Source organism: Pteropus vampyrus, unplaced genomic scaffold, assembly GCF_000151845.1.
Source record: "Pteropus vampyrus isolate Shadow unplaced genomic scaffold, Pvam_2.0 Scaffold223, whole genome shotgun sequence".
Taxonomy (NCBI): Eukaryota; Metazoa; Chordata; class Mammalia; order Chiroptera; family Pteropodidae; genus Pteropus; species Pteropus vampyrus.
The window spans coordinates 2653696-2672785 of NW_011889004.1; the positions used below are offsets into that span (position 1 = coordinate 2653696).

General features: G+C 37.7%; 1 protein-coding gene across 2 annotated transcripts in view; it reads left to right on the plus strand.

The window, feature by feature from the left end:
- Positions 1-19090, plus strand: part of PITPNB (phosphatidylinositol transfer protein beta) — a 62998-nt gene that overhangs the window by 35049 nt on the left and 8859 nt on the right. For both annotated transcript variants that reach the window (XM_011373387.2, XM_023538417.1), the window contains exon 8: positions 7535-7612. In XM_011373387.2, the coding sequence (XP_011371689.1) occupies positions 7535-7612 (78 nt within the window). The remainder of the gene's footprint in view (positions 1-7534; positions 7613-19090) is intronic.

Here is a 19090-nt window from a genome sequence, read left to right on the forward strand (position 1 = left end):
AATTCTTTGGTTAAGTGTTAGAAAAAAAGTATTTTTAGCAGCTAATGGCAGGTGTTTTTAAAGAAATTAACCTAAACACTGAACAGCTCCAAATAGAGTTTTAGAAGTGCATTCCTTATAAAAGCTCCTTTTCAACAATCTTTCTTAGAGACGGTTCTCTAGGCTGAGATCCCGTCAAGTAAGTGAGTCTTATCAATGATCAAGTGTAAATTACATCCTATTTTTGCAATAATATATTGTGGTTGGCCTGAGTGTCAACAGTACCACATCTGAGTTCAGGTGGAGTTGGGCATTTTCACTCCCCACTCCCAGTGGAATGGCAGTACCTTTGTTCCTACGTAGTAAGGGTTAACAGAGAATGTGCGTGCCTGGCACATAAGTACTCCAAAAATAGTAGCAAGAATGATGCTGCCTATCAGATTTTGCTCTTACTGTTAAAAAAAAAATTATAAATTTTTCCTGCAGTTATTTCCTATTTAATGCTTGTTGAATTCATGCTCTGGGTTAAATGAGGTCCTGGGATTTAGGAGCTTCTTTGTCTAAAGGTGAGATCAAGAACCAACCTGGACATTTTACTGGAGAGTAAAAGTCAACCTGTGAATTTTAAATCGGACACCGCCTCCCCCCCCCGCCCATTTTAGTTTGAGGAATTTGATGTAATATGTTCTACGATCTGTCATTTAAAGAAATAACTGCATTTTGTGTTAAAACTTTCCTAAACATAATTCTTACATTTCAGGCATATGAGACTTAATTTTAAAATATATAATGTTTAACAAGCACTTTTAGCAAAATTGACTTGTTGATATAACTTATTTTAAAATCTTTGTTTTTAAATGCTATAGTAAACATACAGTAATAGTAAATATAATGTTATAGTAATGATTATATTAAATATTTGTGCATGAAACAAAGTAGCCCACTTACCCTGAGGAGTAGCCCAGCATCCCTGGCGTATTCATATCCAGGAACCCCTTTTCCCACCCACCAGGGGCTTTCTCCTTTTCGCTTCACCTGCCCATCTCATTTGGAGCACAATTATTTTGGTTTTCCTGCTGGGTTATAGTATGTGTTGTCTGTCATGTCAGGCTTTTGGTCGTAACCTCTTTTCACAGCTGAAATTCTGATTTCTTTTGCTCTCTATTAATTTGTAACTTTCAAAGACTTTGGGAGTCTGCCTTCATAAACATAACGGTGTTGGTGGTCTCTGGCTCTGAAATGGATGAGATGAGAAAATGAAAGAAACGATTGGCCTACCTGTGCTCTAGCCTGTGCTACCTGAGCTCTAGCAGTACTCTAGGCTGTGGCCACCTTTTAGCACAGAGCTCTGTTGACAGCCTCTGTCTTCCCTTCTCTGTCCACCATTCTCCCATCCAAGTACTAACCAGGCCCTACCCTGCTTAGCTTCTGAGATCAGACAAGATCAGGCACGTTCGGGGTGGTATAGCCATAGACCTCTGTCAGCCAGTCTCACGCCATCCACACCCACAAACCCAGGTCTCTATCAGAGTAGAAAGGTTACAAAAAAGCGTTCTGTTCAGGTGCGTAGGCTTGATTTCTTAGTTCTCAATGCTGTTTAAAAATTCACTTTTTAGGAGGAGTCATTGGTGGAAAACCAGTAAGGATTAATGAGAGGGCTGAATTAGAGAATATTTTTTAATGCAGTTTTGTTCCTCTGAGATACATTCAGTAACAGAAACTAGGCCAACAAGTTATTGACAATTAGTGGTCCTTTGGGAATCTGCTTTAATGAATAGATAAGAATGATTTGTAATTAGCATAATAATTATATGCAAATGATGCTTCAGAATTGCTCTAAAACACTTCTGAACTGTTTAAACAGCTCTCCTGAGATCTTGTTACTCTATTAATTTGTGTAGCAAATCCTTTTTTCATAGATCATGCAAAGATAAACTTCAGTCCAGCCCCTGTCCGAATTATTATGAATTCCAAGGTGGTAGAACCTGAATTAATGAGATTTACTTATACTATATTAATGGTACTCTGCGGGAACCTGAAAGGGTGAGGAGTCATTGGGGAGATGTAATTAAAAATAGAAAAAAAAAAAAAAAAGCTGTTTATTTGAAAATAACTCCTGAAATGTGTTTCTTAAACAAGTTAGTAAATGTTATTTCTCTTTACACCCCTGTTTCTTGCTCTTGACAAATTTTAATGCAGACATATTTTATTAATGGGCTTCCCCTTTGGAGTCTGGCTTGAATTTTGTCAGCTCCAGTTAGTTGTGCACTAGGTCATTGGTGATAGGATCCAGGAACTACTTGTTTTCTAAGTGCCACAATACTGAAACTGCAGGGCAGTGCGAATAAATGATGTCTGATATTTATCTTCATATTTAATTCAGCCCCCCCCCACCCCCCGCCCATCTTGGTCTTTACTTTTAGGATGTGATTAGAGGAAATAAGCTTTGCTAAGTTGAGCAGCAGTACCTGTGCATTTTAAACTTAGTGATTATCTTTGAGCTGTTTGAAAGACACCTAATTAATCATGTTATGCTAAAGGAAAGCATTTTACAGCGGGCTGCAGGATCCTAATATCACTCTCAAGTTTTTGTGTTTACCCTGTAGAATTATTTCTCTTTTTTCCAGGGGTGCAGGACATGCCCTTTTATAAGCAGATGTCTAGGAGTTGCTAATGCCTGTGTTTAGGTCCACTTTTCCTTAGTTACATTTGGACTCACCTGTGGGAACCCTTGCATAGTTCTTTAAGCAATTTCTGGTGTCTGGAGTTCATCTTGATTTTTCCACAAGCTGTCAAGAAATTCCTATCAGCCTGTCCCCCAACCTCCTTCTCACTTCTCTATTCCTAATCATGAGTTAAATCTGAGCTCAAGGACATTTAGGTTGGCTCAGCACAGATTTTGCACTTTTGTTGTAGGGGACAGGCTCATTGCTAAAAGATTCATAAAACTAATATTCTTTGTCTTAAAAAGGAATCTAGTTTCTGTTGAGAGCTGTGGTGAGTAACAGATACCCAGAAGGCAGCACAACTTTTGTATTCCATTGACAGAAAATAGGCACTTAAAGAATTGAATGAATGTATTCTGTAGCTCCATCGTGGAGACTCAGTAATCCATTTATTTACCACATTATATTTTATGTGTTCTCCAAAGGGTGTCTTGACTTTCACTTGCCTTCTTTTTTGCTTAAGAGTTTGCAATTAAATATCGTTTTGTTAATATTAATTCAAATCTAGGTTATGCCGATACCATTGTGTTTTTCTGTTGTTCAGGCACTAGTATTGGTGGAGGGAATAGTGTCTAGGGACATTACACCTAACTTGATAATGATGGTTTTACTAAGCCCTTATCCTGGCCGGGCCTCTGGGCATTATACAGATAATTAAAATTTGATCATAAAATTTTTTTAAACACAGTGCACCTTAGCAATAAGATTTTTTACCTTTAAATGTGATTTTTAAAAACTCCTTTTGCAAATGCATTGCCTAGTGAATTTGCTTTCTTTTTTCCCAAGGATTACAGAAAGTGCATAGCAAATTCAGCCTTCAGAATACCCAGGAGCTGAAGACTCAAGTAGGCTACAGCTGTCTTCACCCACAGTATTCTAAAAGAACTAATGAGATGAGAAGTCTGCAGCTGGTGGCAAGCACAATAAACCATGAGCCAAGGGCTTCTCTTCATCAGAGCCTCCCCTTTCCCCATGGGATCCCAAAGGAGACAGAATACTAACAAAGCCAGCAGGCTGTCTCATTCCACACTATTGCTCATTTGCAGCTATAATTGGTAGCTGAGGTTGCATTCTGTATGCCGAAACTGTCATACATGAAGGAATATATTTGTTCATTGTGATACGGCTATAAATCGGCCAGTTTTCAAATACAGAAAGACCAAACTAGATACCCAACAATAAAATTGTAGCAAAGAAGATACTGTTCAACAAATTAAATGTTTGTTACAGAGATACAGAAGTGAGGTTGTTAAAACTACACCTGCTTCCTGCTTTTTAATATCTTGCTACTTAATTCAGCTGATTAAACATTTACGTATTCGAGCTAACATAAAAAAGCACAAAAATTCCTAGGTTTTGACAAGATGTATTATCCTCATCTGTCAAAGTTAAGGTACTATTGTTAATAATTGGGTTTTGTTACATTTTTGGTATATCTTTAATGATTCTTTGTATTCAGAAGAAAAAAGCAGAGAGGGAAGACTTAGCTTTGGAGATATATGTGTATGTATTTATAATATCTTATATGCACACACTCATTTCTTATAGGAAAATCCACATTGGTATCTGGTACTACTGCTTCTTGGTGTTTTAAAAATGTGTTTTGCTTATCTGGCACTTGTGGACACCCTTCTGTGCCTCTCCTGTGTAGTGTACCAGAATGAGCCCAGGATAGAAGCTAAGAAGCCTTGTGTTGAAGTCCTAGGGGAGCCATACCACCTCTTTGTTGGCTGTGGTCTCCTCATCTGTAAAATGAGGTAGCTTGGATGGTCTTCAAGGTTCAGTTCACCTCTATAGTTCTGTGCATTCATAGTTCAGAAAAGCATCCAACGAGCAACTAGCATTAATAATGAAGGCTCGGAAATACACTTTGTGGAACAATGTATTAGTTAGGTCCAGAGTGGAGAAGTTTCAAAGTGTTATTCCATGTTCTTCAGTTAATTAATCTATGTCAAATAGGTATTGAAAATCTCTGAAGTTGTTGCCTTGATATGGAGCTGGGGTTAGGAAGGAGAAAGGGGTATTGTCAAAAAAGTCTGTGTAATCCATCCCCTCACATTTTCATTTTCACTGGTGCCACAGTTATGCTTAGGCCTATCACCTGGGGCAGGTCAACCTCTTAATTAATTTATCCCTACATGAGTATAATTTATGCTGGTCACAATTTAGACCAAGCTTGCTTTTCTTATATTATTTGTTTCTTAATTTATGTACTACCCTTATATTTCATCAGTGATCAGTGGTTTTTTCCTTTAGCTCTGCTGATATTTGTGTGCATTTCGTTTCATGGATTTTGTTTTTCCTTTCTCTCCGAGAGCAGGCAGGTTCTGCAGTTTTTTCTTTCATTGCTTCCCCCCATATTTTAATATATTCAGATTCAGGATCTGTCTTCCAGTTATAGCATGTTTTGTTGGCTGAATGTTTTCCTTCTTAATGGTCCATAAAATAATGGCGCATCCTCTATCTCTTAGGTTCAGGAAATGTGGTATATATTGTTGAAATCATGCCAGGGTCCATAACATCTCAGATTTTGAAAAAACAGATTTTATTTTTGAGCGCCGTGCCCACAGCGAGGTCACACCCCAGTTGGTAAAAAAGAAAAAAAGTATTTTCCCTCAAATGTCGTGAAACACTGGCCAGACCTCTGGGCATTGTATAGATAATTAAGATCTAATCATAAATAATGTTAACATAATGCACCTTAGTACAAAGATTTTTCTACTTTTAAAAAGGGTGTGAAAACTCATTTAAAAAAATATATTTTCTTGGCTAGTGTTGGTTGGTTTTGATTCTGACTCTAATTCTTCTCTCTGTTCTGTGTTGGCAGTTTACATGTACTCCCTGAGTTTCGGTTCCCTTTTCTTGGTTTGCCTGTCTTTCTCTCAACTGGACTGTGACTTTTTAGGAGCCAGAACCATGTGTTGAGTCTCCTTACCCCTTGGACTACCTCTTAGCATCCTGTGTACTACCTTATATATGATGGCTGTTAAATAAATAGACCTTGATTGAGGGAGATGATGTCAAAGTGATTATTTGATATGATGTTAAATATTTTAAGTTATGGAGAAAATTGAGCTTATTTGGGGGTTTCAATTTCAAATTTCTGACCTAGAAGGAAATGTTTTACGGAAATCTATGGTTATTGGTGTTAGCATAGTAGCTGTGTTCTCACTGGATCCTGATATTAAGACCACCCTGTGCAGTTGATACTTTTCTCAGTCAACAGTGAAGATGTTAATTTTTAGGGTGTGGTTCAAAACAAGAGTTTCAGAATTCATGATAGTAATTGAACCTTCTGCTTAAGTGCCCAGACACATGAAGTAACTCCAGTTGTCTGATCCTTGCAGTCATCCCAGTTTGTCGTTCCTGGATAATGCTGACCTAATGCCTGTGGTTACACCACATTGCTACTGGCCTGCTAAGTTTGCTTGTGTAATAAGTTTAGTCCATTGTTGGACCTTTTTATAGCTTCTTAGAAGACAGCCTTTAGACAGGCTTCAAGTAGGGTCACGTATTTACCTAATATTTTTAGTTTTGTTGTCTACCTGAACCTCAGATTTTTTATTCCTCACATACTTTATTATAACTTTTTCTTCAGGAATTATCATCATGTCATATGCATTTACTGAATAACTATTAAGTCTTGATTGGCTGCTTCTCAGCATGTTTTCATTGATTTGTGAAAGTTTGTATTATACTTCAGAGTATGTTCAGTACTTACACCGCCCTTAACTCTAGAACAGTGATTTTTCATATTTGACTGGTCTGGGGATTTTCACCAATGGATGTGGTTTCTCCACAAATGGTGTGAAGGACTCCTGGTTCAGAAATCCTGCTCAGGAGAGAAAGGGCTCTCTCCCTATGCAGTATTTTCAATTAACCAACTGACCTCTGTTAATTATTCCTATTACAACTCATTCCTTTTTTTAAACCTGAACTTTAGCTCTTCAAAGATAATTTTTGTTTCTTTCCATAGGTTGCATGTATGTATGTATGTGTAGTAATGACGAAAGAACTTTTGTACAGCAGACAGGTTTAAAAAGATTTACTCCGTTCATTTCACTCATTCTATCAGGAAGAGTATGTTAAGGGAAATAGAATTCACACACACTAGAACCTTGCATAAAACCTAAATTTGGGCGCAGTTCCCCTGTGACTTGACATATAACTGAGATATTCCCATAAGGAGTCATAAACTCATCCCTCGCCTCCTTTGACAAGGAGGGGCTGCCATGAGTACAGTCCCTCTTCTGTGAGGAGGCTGGGGTATATGGGCCTCATGTCTCTCTGGACAAGGTTTTGGAAAAGCTGGCTTTCTAGTTGAGTCATCCACCCAAGGCCCAACCGTGAAAGAGATGGTGAGTGCCGAGCATCAATAGTTCTGACCTGTGTTCCCAGTCATAGTAATGACTCTAGCGGACATTAAGAGTCCAATGTCATCATCTTTGGGTATCGTCAAAACCGGCATAGGTAATGTTTTATTTCTTGAATGTGATTATACATATATCAAAATACTGGAACTATTGAAAAATGTTGGAAGATTTATTCTTGAAGATGGCTATCCAGTAACCAGTGTTGGACTGCTAACCAAGGCTTTTATTACTTTTTTATTATGTAGTCATTTTGCCTTAAGGTAAAAATTTAAAGCAAAGAGAACCAAACTGAAAATGTAATGTCACATAGAAGCATTTTCCTGCTTTTATGCAAAAGCACAGTAAACCTAATTGGTTTCTGTCATGTGTTCTAGTAGCTGCAAAGAGCTGTTCTGGCAAGGTTAAAGAATTTTCTCTGGTTTTCTTTGCTGCCTCTGACTTTGTTTTGCTTTGCAGGACTACAAAGCTGATGAAGACCCAGCATTATTCCAGTCAGCCAAGACCAAAAGAGGCCCTTTGGGACCCAACTGGAAGGTACTGGATGCTGACCTTTCTGACAGGCAGAGTCTTGGCAACAGAACACTTGACAGGTCTTGAGCTGGTGACGTTTAAGTGAAAAATAGAAATGGCACAAAAATAGTTTTATTTGCGATAAGGACTTACAGCCAGTTGCAGTTGGCCAACAAGTCTGTGCTGCGTTAACAGACAGAACATAGACAGAATGTCACTTTCAGCATAATGCTATTCCGATAACTCTTAAAGGAGACAAGTAGTTTTCATCTTTGGGGTTTGTAATGTTCTCTTTTGAGACTTGAAGCAGGATAAAATTCCATGTTAAATGAAGGCTTATAGTTTAAATTTAGTCTTAGTAAAAACTGAACAAGTTCCCTTCACCTTAGCTTATGTTCCTGGCCTTTTAATAATTATACTTTGGAAAGCAGGACACCAGAGGACAATTTTGATGCAAGTAGTTGTTTTCTAATAAAGAGTACACCCTTGCTTTGTTGAGGGAAGTAAGAAAAGCAATGTCAAGGTAAACATTTAAATTGCTGTAGAAATGTAATGCATTTTAAAGACATTTGCTAAACTAAATGACAAACCCTTAAAGAAGGCTTAATGTGTTGATGGCAAGTTATTATAGCTAATTTGACAGGAGGAGCATAAACCTAAACCTGCCCAGAGCAGATTTTCCACTGGTAGGATTTTGCTTGGTAACCAATCTGTTTATGCTGAAGCCAGTCACAGGTCTTCGATAAATGCTGTGTTAGGTCCTAGTTGTTGCTTGCAGATAGGGGATTACTGTAGCAGCCCCACAAGTAACCCATTGCATGGTTCTTCATGGTTGTCAGACTGTTTTGTGGCCTGTCTTGCACATCAATTAAAATGAAGGAAGGGTCTGACTTCATTAAGACAATGATTCATAATTACCTTATTTTCACATTTGTTCTCTGGATAGAGTTCAGTTCAAGATTCTCCTAGTTTAATAGCCATGACTAGAGACTTTTACCTTAATACCCAGAAAGTGATACATGTCACTTACAAATCAAGGAACAAATTCAGTATGCATGATCTAAATTTACTCTGATGGATTAAAAAAATTCCCCACCCTCATCCAGCTTTTTAGCTGTGGACTTGAGAACTTGGCCCTCAGCCGGGGGAGAAGCCTTTCTCCTTTGAGATTTAACACTGGCCTTCTAAAAGAGAGTGCCATGCTAGGGCAGCAGACAGGTGGCAACTTCTAAGGTCGCCATATCTTCTAAAAGGCCATCCTGCTCCATTAAGTACTAACTCTCTAGCTGACAATACTTTTACAGGGAATAGAGGGGCATGAGATTGAGACTCCGAGGTGAATTAAATACTGAATTTTCTTCAAATTGTCAGTTTTTCAGGTGTAAACTTGAGAAGGCAATGCTGCATTTCATGGTGGGCTATTGTGTTTGGGCTCAATTGTTGTCTGTAGCAAAGGTAGTTTGACACTATGAATTTTACCTGATTTCTAACTTTTTAGTAACCTGGAATATGATTTTTATTCCTTTTTTATTTATGCTTTTTACCTTTTTAACTAACATTGCTTTGTCTTTTATTACCCGTTAGTGATTATTTAAAATTCTAGAATAGGTTTAGTTTTTAGAAATAATGTGAATTTTACATTTGTTCAGGTCGCATATAGCACTCCCCCCCTCCATTATGGGTGCGTGTGAGCACTCCCCCCCTCCATTATGGGTGCGTGTGTGTGTGTGTGTGTGTGTGAGAGAGGGAAAGAGAGAGAGAGAGAGAGAGAGAAGCTTATTATTTCTCTGGGAGAATGCTGGCTGATAGTGATACCTTTTTACCTATTTGCCTGTTGGTGGTTAACATTAGCCAAGTGATAGTGGATGTAGCTACTCTTATAAATTGAGTTGCTGCCTAACTGATTTTCAGTGAATTACCATGCTCTCAGAAATAACTACGGTAATAAAGATTAACTAATTAAACCATGTTTACTGCTGTGAAGGAAAATAAAGAGTAGGAATGATGACTAGCTAATAATACAACATAGAAAAATAGGAACCTATGGTCTGACTTGTTCCTGTCAGTATTTGACGAGCCCTATTTGTCAATAAATGGCACTGAAGATAACACTGAGAAAGGATGATAGTTGGAGATTTCCGTATTTCTGAAATATGAGAGTAGGGAAGAAATATGGTAATTAAAGCAAAGAAGAGAAATCCTGCTCTAGACCTCCTTACCCAGGATTCTGTATAAGAACACTTATGTGTAGGTACTGCCTGGTGGTTCCGCAGCCGTCCTGAAGGCCTCCCGTGCCCCTCAGCAGAAACTTGCCAGTACAGATTCCAAAAGTATATTCACAGCTAAGTGCAAACCTCATCATCTCTTAGAGACTTCTCCTTACTTATTCCACAATGGTGGTTTCCTTCTGAATTATTGCAGTATTTTACTGCTTGTCTGCACTAGACTGGAAAGGGGAAAAGAAACATCCCTGGTGCCAGGCAGTATACAAGGGAGTATTTAATCTTCACAACTTTCCTGCGGGCTAAGTACAACTGCTTCGTTTTATAGTTGACAAATGGCCAGAGAAACACGGATAATAGTTGTAGAAGAAACAGCAGGATGTCTGTCATTCCTATACTACCTGATTCAGTGCTAGTCAGAGATGGGTAAGGCATGGAGATGTAACGGATTCTGACTCTTAAGCCAGTGACTCCAAATCACCCACCTGTATCTTTTGTGCTGTGTCACATCATGGCAGTTGTGTAGCTCTCTGTATTCATGGTCTTTGCCAGAATTTGATAATTCCTGTTAATACAGGTCGTTAGGGAATTTGTGAAGTGACAGCATTAAGGGAGATCCATTAAAAACTCCTCATGAATCTGTCACAAGTTGTGACCTAAATAACAGTCCTAACTCTGAGCCTTGATTTCCACATTTCTAAAATGGGAATGATATTAGTAACTGCCTCGAAAGGTGGTTGTGAGGACTAAATGAGGTAGTGAATGAATGTTACATTGCCAGCACAGAGGAAGAACACAATAAGTAGTAGCTCTTACGTTATTGCCATGCTTTGGTCTTTGAAAATAAAAAGGCTTCATCATCTCTTTGGGTTGATTATTTCGATATTCCAGTAATGACACAGTTACTCCTTTTTCTCTGTCTGGTATCCAGGAGTTCCCTGGTTCTGGTATCTGGAGGTTATTGGTTTACCTATCCTTACCTCCTATGCTTATGTGTGTTTAATGAGTGCTCGACTTGGGTCGGCCATAAGCCAGAGGCCACACAATTTAAAAAGCCTTTGATAGTGTGGAATCACAGGGTTGCCAGGGAGTAGATTTTTATACTTTCCACATTGGTTAAGAATACAGAACTTTTTTTAGCCTACTGCTATGCATACTTTTTATTTTTAAAAAATTACAAACCCAGAGATGGAGGCCTTAGTTGGGTATTAATTTTTCCTCTGAAAAAGAATTTTATAAATCTTAGCACATGAATTATATATATATTTTAATCTAGGGTTCAATACTTGATTTAAAGTGACTCTGTGTATAGGAATAGGAGGGTGATTTATAACCTGTAAAGATTTTTGCTTCAAGGCAGAATTGTGAGTTTCTGTGGATATGAATGTCTTATTTCTCTGTAGCACTGCACATGTGTGTACACATGTACATATTTTGGTTCATTTGTGTTTTGGGGGCTTTGTGTTGTGACATTGGTATGACTACCTATTTTGATGGTTTATGAAAAACAATTTACATGTGAATCCTTCTGGCTTTCCAGTTTGCCTCTGATCTGGTGAAGAGTTGTCTTTTAACAGATCAGAATACTACCTTTGAAGATTATGGTGTCATTTCTATCCTATGGCAAGGCCTCATTTCTTTCTTCATTTAATCCAGACGCCTCATGTAGACTTAAGCTTCTGTGTCTACATATATATCATAGTTAAAAAATTAGGCCTGTAAAGGTCTTTGTAAGAGGCTTTGCATCTGGTCTTTAACAGTGCTTGGCATATCTTAGAAGACTCAGCCAGTATCTGAATATTGGGCTATAAAGGGATCAGGTCAAATAAAGAAGCTGATCCAGAAATTGTGGCAGCGCGTGTGTGTGTGTGTGTGTGTGTATGTACATGTACATGTATACTTTTTCTAAACATAAAGGCATGCCCCGTTTGTCTTCTACATTAACTCCAGTCTGAGCAGAAGCTCTGGCATTCGGAGCTGAGCTTTTCAAAACAGACCATTTACCTGCTTGGTCACACTTTTTTAAACTTATTTTAGAATTGCTAGAAAGGCCATTCTGGCATTCTGGATCTTCTAAGCCAGTGGAGGGCAGCTGTCTTTGTGGATTATGGAGATGCTAATGTATTTCCTGCTTGCTTCTAAGACTCCTTTTTCTTCTACCTCACATCTGTGAAAAAAAGGTGATAGCCTTGGTTGTCAGTGGTCTAAAGTAAAGATAACCACAAGGTTCTGTTGGCCAGAGATTGGTAGACTGGAAGTGGGGCATGAGGGAGAAGTTGAAACTTAGCCATGGAAATCTCTTTGAGATAGAGACTGGCAGGAAAGTAGCCAAAGAGTCTTCAGGAGGCTAAATAATGAGCACTGCCCTTTACTGATAGCCACCCAGGGAGAAAGACTGTTCTCATGTGTCTCCATCTGGACATGGCTGTGAGTCCCAGGAAGGATGTGAAAAGCTGCTCCCTCCCTGTAATCTCCGTTTGAAACCTCATAGTAGGTGGTATAATGAAGCTTAATAATTAGTTTCTGGTTAGACCACATTGTGGATTATGTAATATATGTAATAAAGCAGACCTTAAAACAGCTGATTTTTTTTTTTCTTTTTTTTGAGTACTTGGTTTGGCAACTAGGTTTTTAATTCAGTTTTTAAAAATAATGTGTTTAATTAACACTTGCTATTCCACGTTTTCCAGAATCTCCATGTACTCCTGGAGCAGTACATGTTCAGTTCTAAACTTACCTGGATTCTGTTTGAAGGCCTCTGTTCCAGGCAGAACTAAAGGCCTCAGGCCTAAATGAATGAAGTGTGTTACTCAGGTTCAAGAAGTGATTTGGCAGGATGGGCCTCTTGGAAGCATTTTACTGACACTCAGGGACAAAGAGTTGTCTTCATGAGTTTCTTTTAAAGAGAACTTGTGGTTTCACTTGTACATAGTGTAGTTCTTATTAGTAAAATGAAAATGGGTGTGAACTATAAAAATATTAAGTTTGGAGACATGGAGATTTGATTCTTTTCATAGGCAGTAAGCTTTCATATCTTGATTTCATTTTGCTTATTTTTGTGAAATTAGTTTAACCTACAATTAGTTTAATCTTTTGAACTTTATCTCACATTGACTTCTTCCATTTAACATTTCCCATTTGCCCAAGCAGATAGGAATCACTCACCTCTGAACCCTACTGGAGTCTTTGTTAATGACCTTCTCATGACACTGAGTGTGTCTTGTGTCAGAGTGGTAGTGGATGGTTTCACTCTGCCTTCCTTGACCTATGTCCGTCCCCCATTACTCATTGAATTTTCATCCATAAGCTCTGTGTCTGACTTAGCTTGATATGTGACAGCGCCTAGCACAGATGTTTGCTCATAGTAGGTACTCAGTATTTGCTGGATTCCAGTTAACTGTCTTAAAACAAATAAAAATCAAATGTTGGACTTGCCCATGTACTTAACAGAGAATATACGTCCAATGTAGGTCTATCCACATGGCTGTGAGGGAATGGCTGTGAGTTGAGGAATCAGGTTTTGCTTGAAATTTCAGTACACATATTTCACATATATTCTGTAATCTTGTGTTGATATTTACTGATGCATGTACTGGCAACAGCCCCAGCAGTGCATTTATTTTTAACTTTCTCAGTGAAATTTGGGTTGGAAACTTACACTACAAAATCAACAGCTGAAATTGAGCATTCAGACTGCCTTAAATTAAAAAATTAAAATAAGAGAGTCTGAGCCTTATAGATACTGCTGTGTCCTTGCAAAGTATTACCTTTGGTTGAGTGTAGCATATACCTATTACATCTTCATCCCAATACATTTTAAGTAGGAAGAGGTGTATATAGAGTTGACATGTAGCACAAGACTGTAAGGGAATTGTATTTTTAGAAAACAAGTTTCCAGAATGCCTTTTGGTTTTTTTAAAATTCTCTTCTATTGGTATATATTTGTAATAGATGCAAGAAACTAGTTCTTGCGGATAACCTGGGCTGATTGCTCACCATTCCAGTTAAACATGCTGCGTTTTGTTTAGTTATGTTGTGTGGCGTCAGTATACATTAGCCCCCTTCCCCAGGCCTCATCCACATACCTCAGAGTAACCTAATATGCATCGTTAAATTAAAAACACGATCTGAGTTTGGGGGTTTCATTTATAGTTAGAAACATGAAATGTAAGGAATTCAGTGAATACACAAACTATTTAAATACAACTTTGAAAACATCCTACAACTAGTGCTAGCTCTGTTACAGATGAAATTTAAATTATGTTGAGATGAGTCATAATTTGGGATTCTTCTTTTAGCCCATGAGTTTCATTTTATAGAACTTACGATTGTTCTTATCTCTTGGTAACCAAGCATGTTTTACCTTTTATTTTCAATTATTCATTTAAATTTTTATGCTTTAATCTATATAAAACTCACATTCATCAGCAAAATAATTTTATTTACTTGTAGGTCAGGAGCGTTATTTCTCTTTTGCCTTAGGTTAGGAAAGGTTAGACTTGGGCTGGATTGGAATTGTGTGCGAATGATCTGAATTAGGTCTTGGCCTTTTTTTGCTTTGGGTTTATTATTTCAACTGATAAAGAGAAAAGAAATTAGAAAACATTTGTACTGTTTAAGACCGAAGAGGAAGCTTTGCCCTGCCCCAGCAGTGAGCCTTCTGTTGGTGGGGCAGACAAACTGGAAATCCTTTGGGCTCTGTGGCTCCCAGAACATGGCTCTGAATATGAGGTGGAGGGGTATTTCGAAATATTTATCCTATTGAGATTTTTCACATTTTAAAAGTTACATTTTTTTTTCACAAGAATATTTCTATAATTCTGAAGAGCTGATAATATTTTACTCTGTATGTATACCTTGTTGCTTTAGAAATTTAAGATTAGGAAAATTTAAATATGGACTGGACTAAAGTTATATATTAAAGATCTTAGTTCAGCTTTTAGCTTGATTTTGTTAAGTTTTCATTTATTAAACATCAAAAAGAAAAAACGGCAGGAAAACATTTAGATTGTTTATACTCAATGCAGAATGAAGATTTGAAATAGTACCCAGATAATTTAGGGCAAAGTAAACCTTTATACAGAGCTGAAGGCAAAAACTTTTTTGGAGTTTATTTTTTAAACATGTTAGGTTTTTTTCTATTTACGAAGATATGTATTTACTGTTTTGAAAATAAAGAATTGTGCACAGAGATTAAAAAGCAATTAATTGTAGTCTCACTGTTCAATTACTATTATATTTCCTGATTCAAGTTTATTTTGTTACAGATGTTTATACCAACATATAGATACCTATTTATATTCATATTTCGATTTTCTTTTTTACAGTGTTAATCATTCTTTGAAAAGGTGGTTTTTAATGGCTGTACATAGTAGGTCTACGAGATATTTTACCACTTTCCTTACAACAGGTTTTTGCTATTGTAAATCTATAGTGTTGTTATTTTCTTACCTGATGAATTGGGATACATTTCTGAAAGAATTACCAAGTTAAAAGGTATATAGTGTACACAAGATATGAACAGCTTTAAGACTTTAATTACAGTGTCAGATTCCACCCCAGAAAGATGGTGCCAAAAGAACTCTTTTAGCCTTTACTTACTGCATCTAGGCAATTTCACTATTTTCTGTTTCATTATTAAAAGTATGGAGACTCTTAAAGCCATTTCCTTAACATTGGTTTTAAGACCATGCTCAAACTAAGGGGTCAGTTGCGTCAGTCATTTTTTAGAATTGGATGAGACCTCAAATACCACATATATAGTAATAATAATAATTGAAGGAAAATATATAGCTTCTGTATACTCAGCTTTCTTCTGAGAAATGTTAGAGATTGTGTTTCTGTAAATCACCTTTTGTACCTCACACTGTGTGAAGTATTAATACTGTGGGGAATGAGGCCAAGAGGTAAAGGCAGAAAGCTGTTTATTTGGTTTAATTGGTTTACAAATCCTTCTCTGAACTTTTTTTTTTAAATAATTACTTGTAAGTCGGATGGAAAACATAAAAGCAGATTGAGACTGACTGTTCATTTTAGATCTGAGGAAGATAGCTTAGAGAACTGGTTCTTTTTTGTCCTATCACTTATAGTTTTTAAACTGAATTTTATAGGCCACCGTTACTTTATAAATTACCAGTATTACCATAATTGATTTGAACAACCTGCCAGAGTAACTAGAATGTGAGAAGTAAACTTAGGTAATTGTTGAAGTCTCATGTGTGTGCTCTGTTCTTAGAGTCCAAGTTTGGTATAAGCATACTCGTATTAAATTTAGCTTACTCTTTAATTAGAACCATGCTTCATCCTGTTGTTTTTATAAAATGGGAGAATTCTGAAGAGTCGGTGTTCTACTGGAAACACCCAAGGTTTTCAGTCAGCATGAGGTGTCTAATGATTTGGAGTTCAGAACGAAGCTATCAGCAGCCCATAATTAGGACCATGGAATGTTCCATCTGGAGGTTTCTTAGGGCTAAGTTGCACCAGAGGTTCTCAGCCACAGAGGAAATTCAACCTGAGTGGGTGGGCAGAGTGATATTTTGTTAATAAGCCCAGGAATATTATGGAATACAATGCAAAATTATAGAAAGTTTTAGGACAAGCTGTTGGATGTCAAGGCCATGTGCTTACCACCTGCAGCCCTGGGCCCACCCTAACCCTGGAGGAGCTAAGTTTACTAATCTCTGTCTTTAGTGTAACATAAATAGAGGATGAAAAGCTTGGATGGAGCCCAGCCTTTCCTTTTGCTGACAGAGAAGTGAGGCCCAGAGAAGTTAAGGATCCTTCCCACTTACATAGGAAGTTACTTGGCATAATAGGAACTGTTTTGCAGGTGTATCTCACAATTTTGAGTGCCATATTCTACATATACTGAAATTTGTCTCATATGAAGGTTTTCAGTGACACTCATTGTCTAATACAGTAGCTCAGCACTGGCTCATTGCTTATTGAAAAATGATCTGTGAAAGACAAGTTTTGTCATTTCAATAAGGCTAAGCACTCAGAAGCTAGTGTGTGCTGTAGAAGCTGGTTGACTACTTCCACACACTGGAGCCCAGCTTAGGTTCATGGGGCCTGCAGGTCAGGGAGCAGGGAGGGGCAGTTGCAATTAATGTGATTTTTGCCCAGGGCCACAGTGACCACAACAGAAGGGTGTCCCTTCAGATTATTGGCACCAGTGGCGGTGATTTTATCATTACTTACACGCATAATTAGTCTCCTCTCTGCCAGCCACTTTGGTGTCCTCTTACAACACCTAGCACAGATTGGGTTGTAAATTGCACTCACTTAACAGTTGCTGATTTTAAACTTGTTCATAAAGTATGGGTGTGGGATGGGGAAAGTGGTGTGTGTGTGTGTGTGTGTGTGTGTGTGTGTGTGTGTGTGTGTGTGTGTGTGTGTACGTACACATGCATGCAGAATTTTCACATTGGTACACTTTTATGGGAAGGAAATCATGGAAAAATAGAGCTAGGCTAGCCAGGTTCTTCTGTTGACTTAGAACTCACCTACAAAAAGATGATTTGCTGTATGTAATATTTTTATTTAAATGCTTGTGGTGTTACCTCATTGATTTAACCCATCTACCAGGTCATTTATTTAGAAGATGAACTGTTATTACAGAAGAAATTTTTCTGAGAAAAGTTGATCAGTCATTCAGGATTCTACAGAACATTGAGTTCTATAAATAATACCAAAATAGAATTTTTTCATATATCTTATCCTTAGAATTCACTTGAAACTGGAACATTATTGAGAGTTTGTGGGGGAAATGTGGTCTGGTGCTGTGATTCCATAAATGAAGAATAATCTTGAGGTTTTAGAATAAGACCTAGAAATTCATCAGTTTTTGAATTTATGCTTATGTGGCTGAATGGAAAGAATATTTGCTCACACACAACGAACTTATTGAAAGTGGAATGTGTGAGTGAGTTGAAGCTGACAAGAAGTGACAGTGACACACAGTATGACTGATGCTGGCATTGTAATGTCTTGAGCACTGTGTGAAGCCATAAACACGGGTAAAAAAGGGGAGAACCTTGTAAAAGGCTGCTTTATCTTTTCACTCAATAATTTAGTTTTTATGAAAAAGGGTTCCTATAGTGTTGCACATGACTTCTTACTCTTTTGAGAAGCTTTATTTAAATTTTTTTTTTTTTTTTTTTTTGGCAAATTCCAAGTGGCAAATATTATAACTATGAAAGAATAAGGATAAGGGAGAACTAATATGTATTAAGCCCTTGACCTAATATGTATTAAGCCCTTGAGTTCCACCAATTAAGCTCAGAGCATACACTGCCTTACTTAGTCCTCACTATGGTCCTCAGATACAGCTTTATCAAATGGTCCTTTCTCTAGACATACCTGCAGTCCGCCTCTGCTGTCTCTGATTCTTTGATGAGTACCTGCCTTCTGGGCACATATTATGCACTCTAGAGGCAAGACCGTGTCTGCATTTGCTCACTGCTGTGAGCCCAACCCAAGTTCTCTCCTATGTCAGCTTAGGAGTGTTTTGGTCCCCCATACATGCCACCTTGGAAGAACCATGTGCTACAAGCTCCCGGTTAATCCTCCCCACACACACTCACCCCTTCCCCGCAAATAAACATGCTAGTATATTGAATTTACTAAGGGAGAAACCTGCACTAAGTTTCACAGAAATGATCAGTAATACCATGGATTGCAATCCCCCTTGCCCAATTTTTATAATGAAAAATTTCAGAACTAACCAAAAAGCTGAAATAAAACAGTGAACACCTCCACCTAGGTTTAACAGTTGTTAACACTTTGCCATATTTGTTTTCTCCCGTTGCTGCCTTCCTCCTTCCCTTTCTCCCTCTCTCCATACAAATACATTATATTTTATCTCTTCAGGCTCTTTTCATCCCAATAGTCCCCACACCTTTCTTCCTTGTTCTTTTTTTACTATTATTTTTTATTTTTAATATTCTCTCTCTCTCTCTCTCTCTCTCTCTTTTTAACTATAACAACTCTTGATTTGATTCCCTGACTACATCATTTAAGCTATGAGGTATAATCTTGTGGATATTAAAGTCTGGATGTTTGGGATTTGCCTTCAAAGACTTGATGTAGATCATGTTTGGTTCTGCATCCTTTTTTATATCCCCCTTCTATTGAAAATACCTCAGTTAATAAACAGTGCCACTCGACTTACTAGTGTTTTGAGGACACAGCAGACAACTGACTTCTTCATCGTTTTTCATTTTGCCTCACCACATCCATGGTGGGGGAGCGATAATGGCTTTATGAGAACCCTTATGTA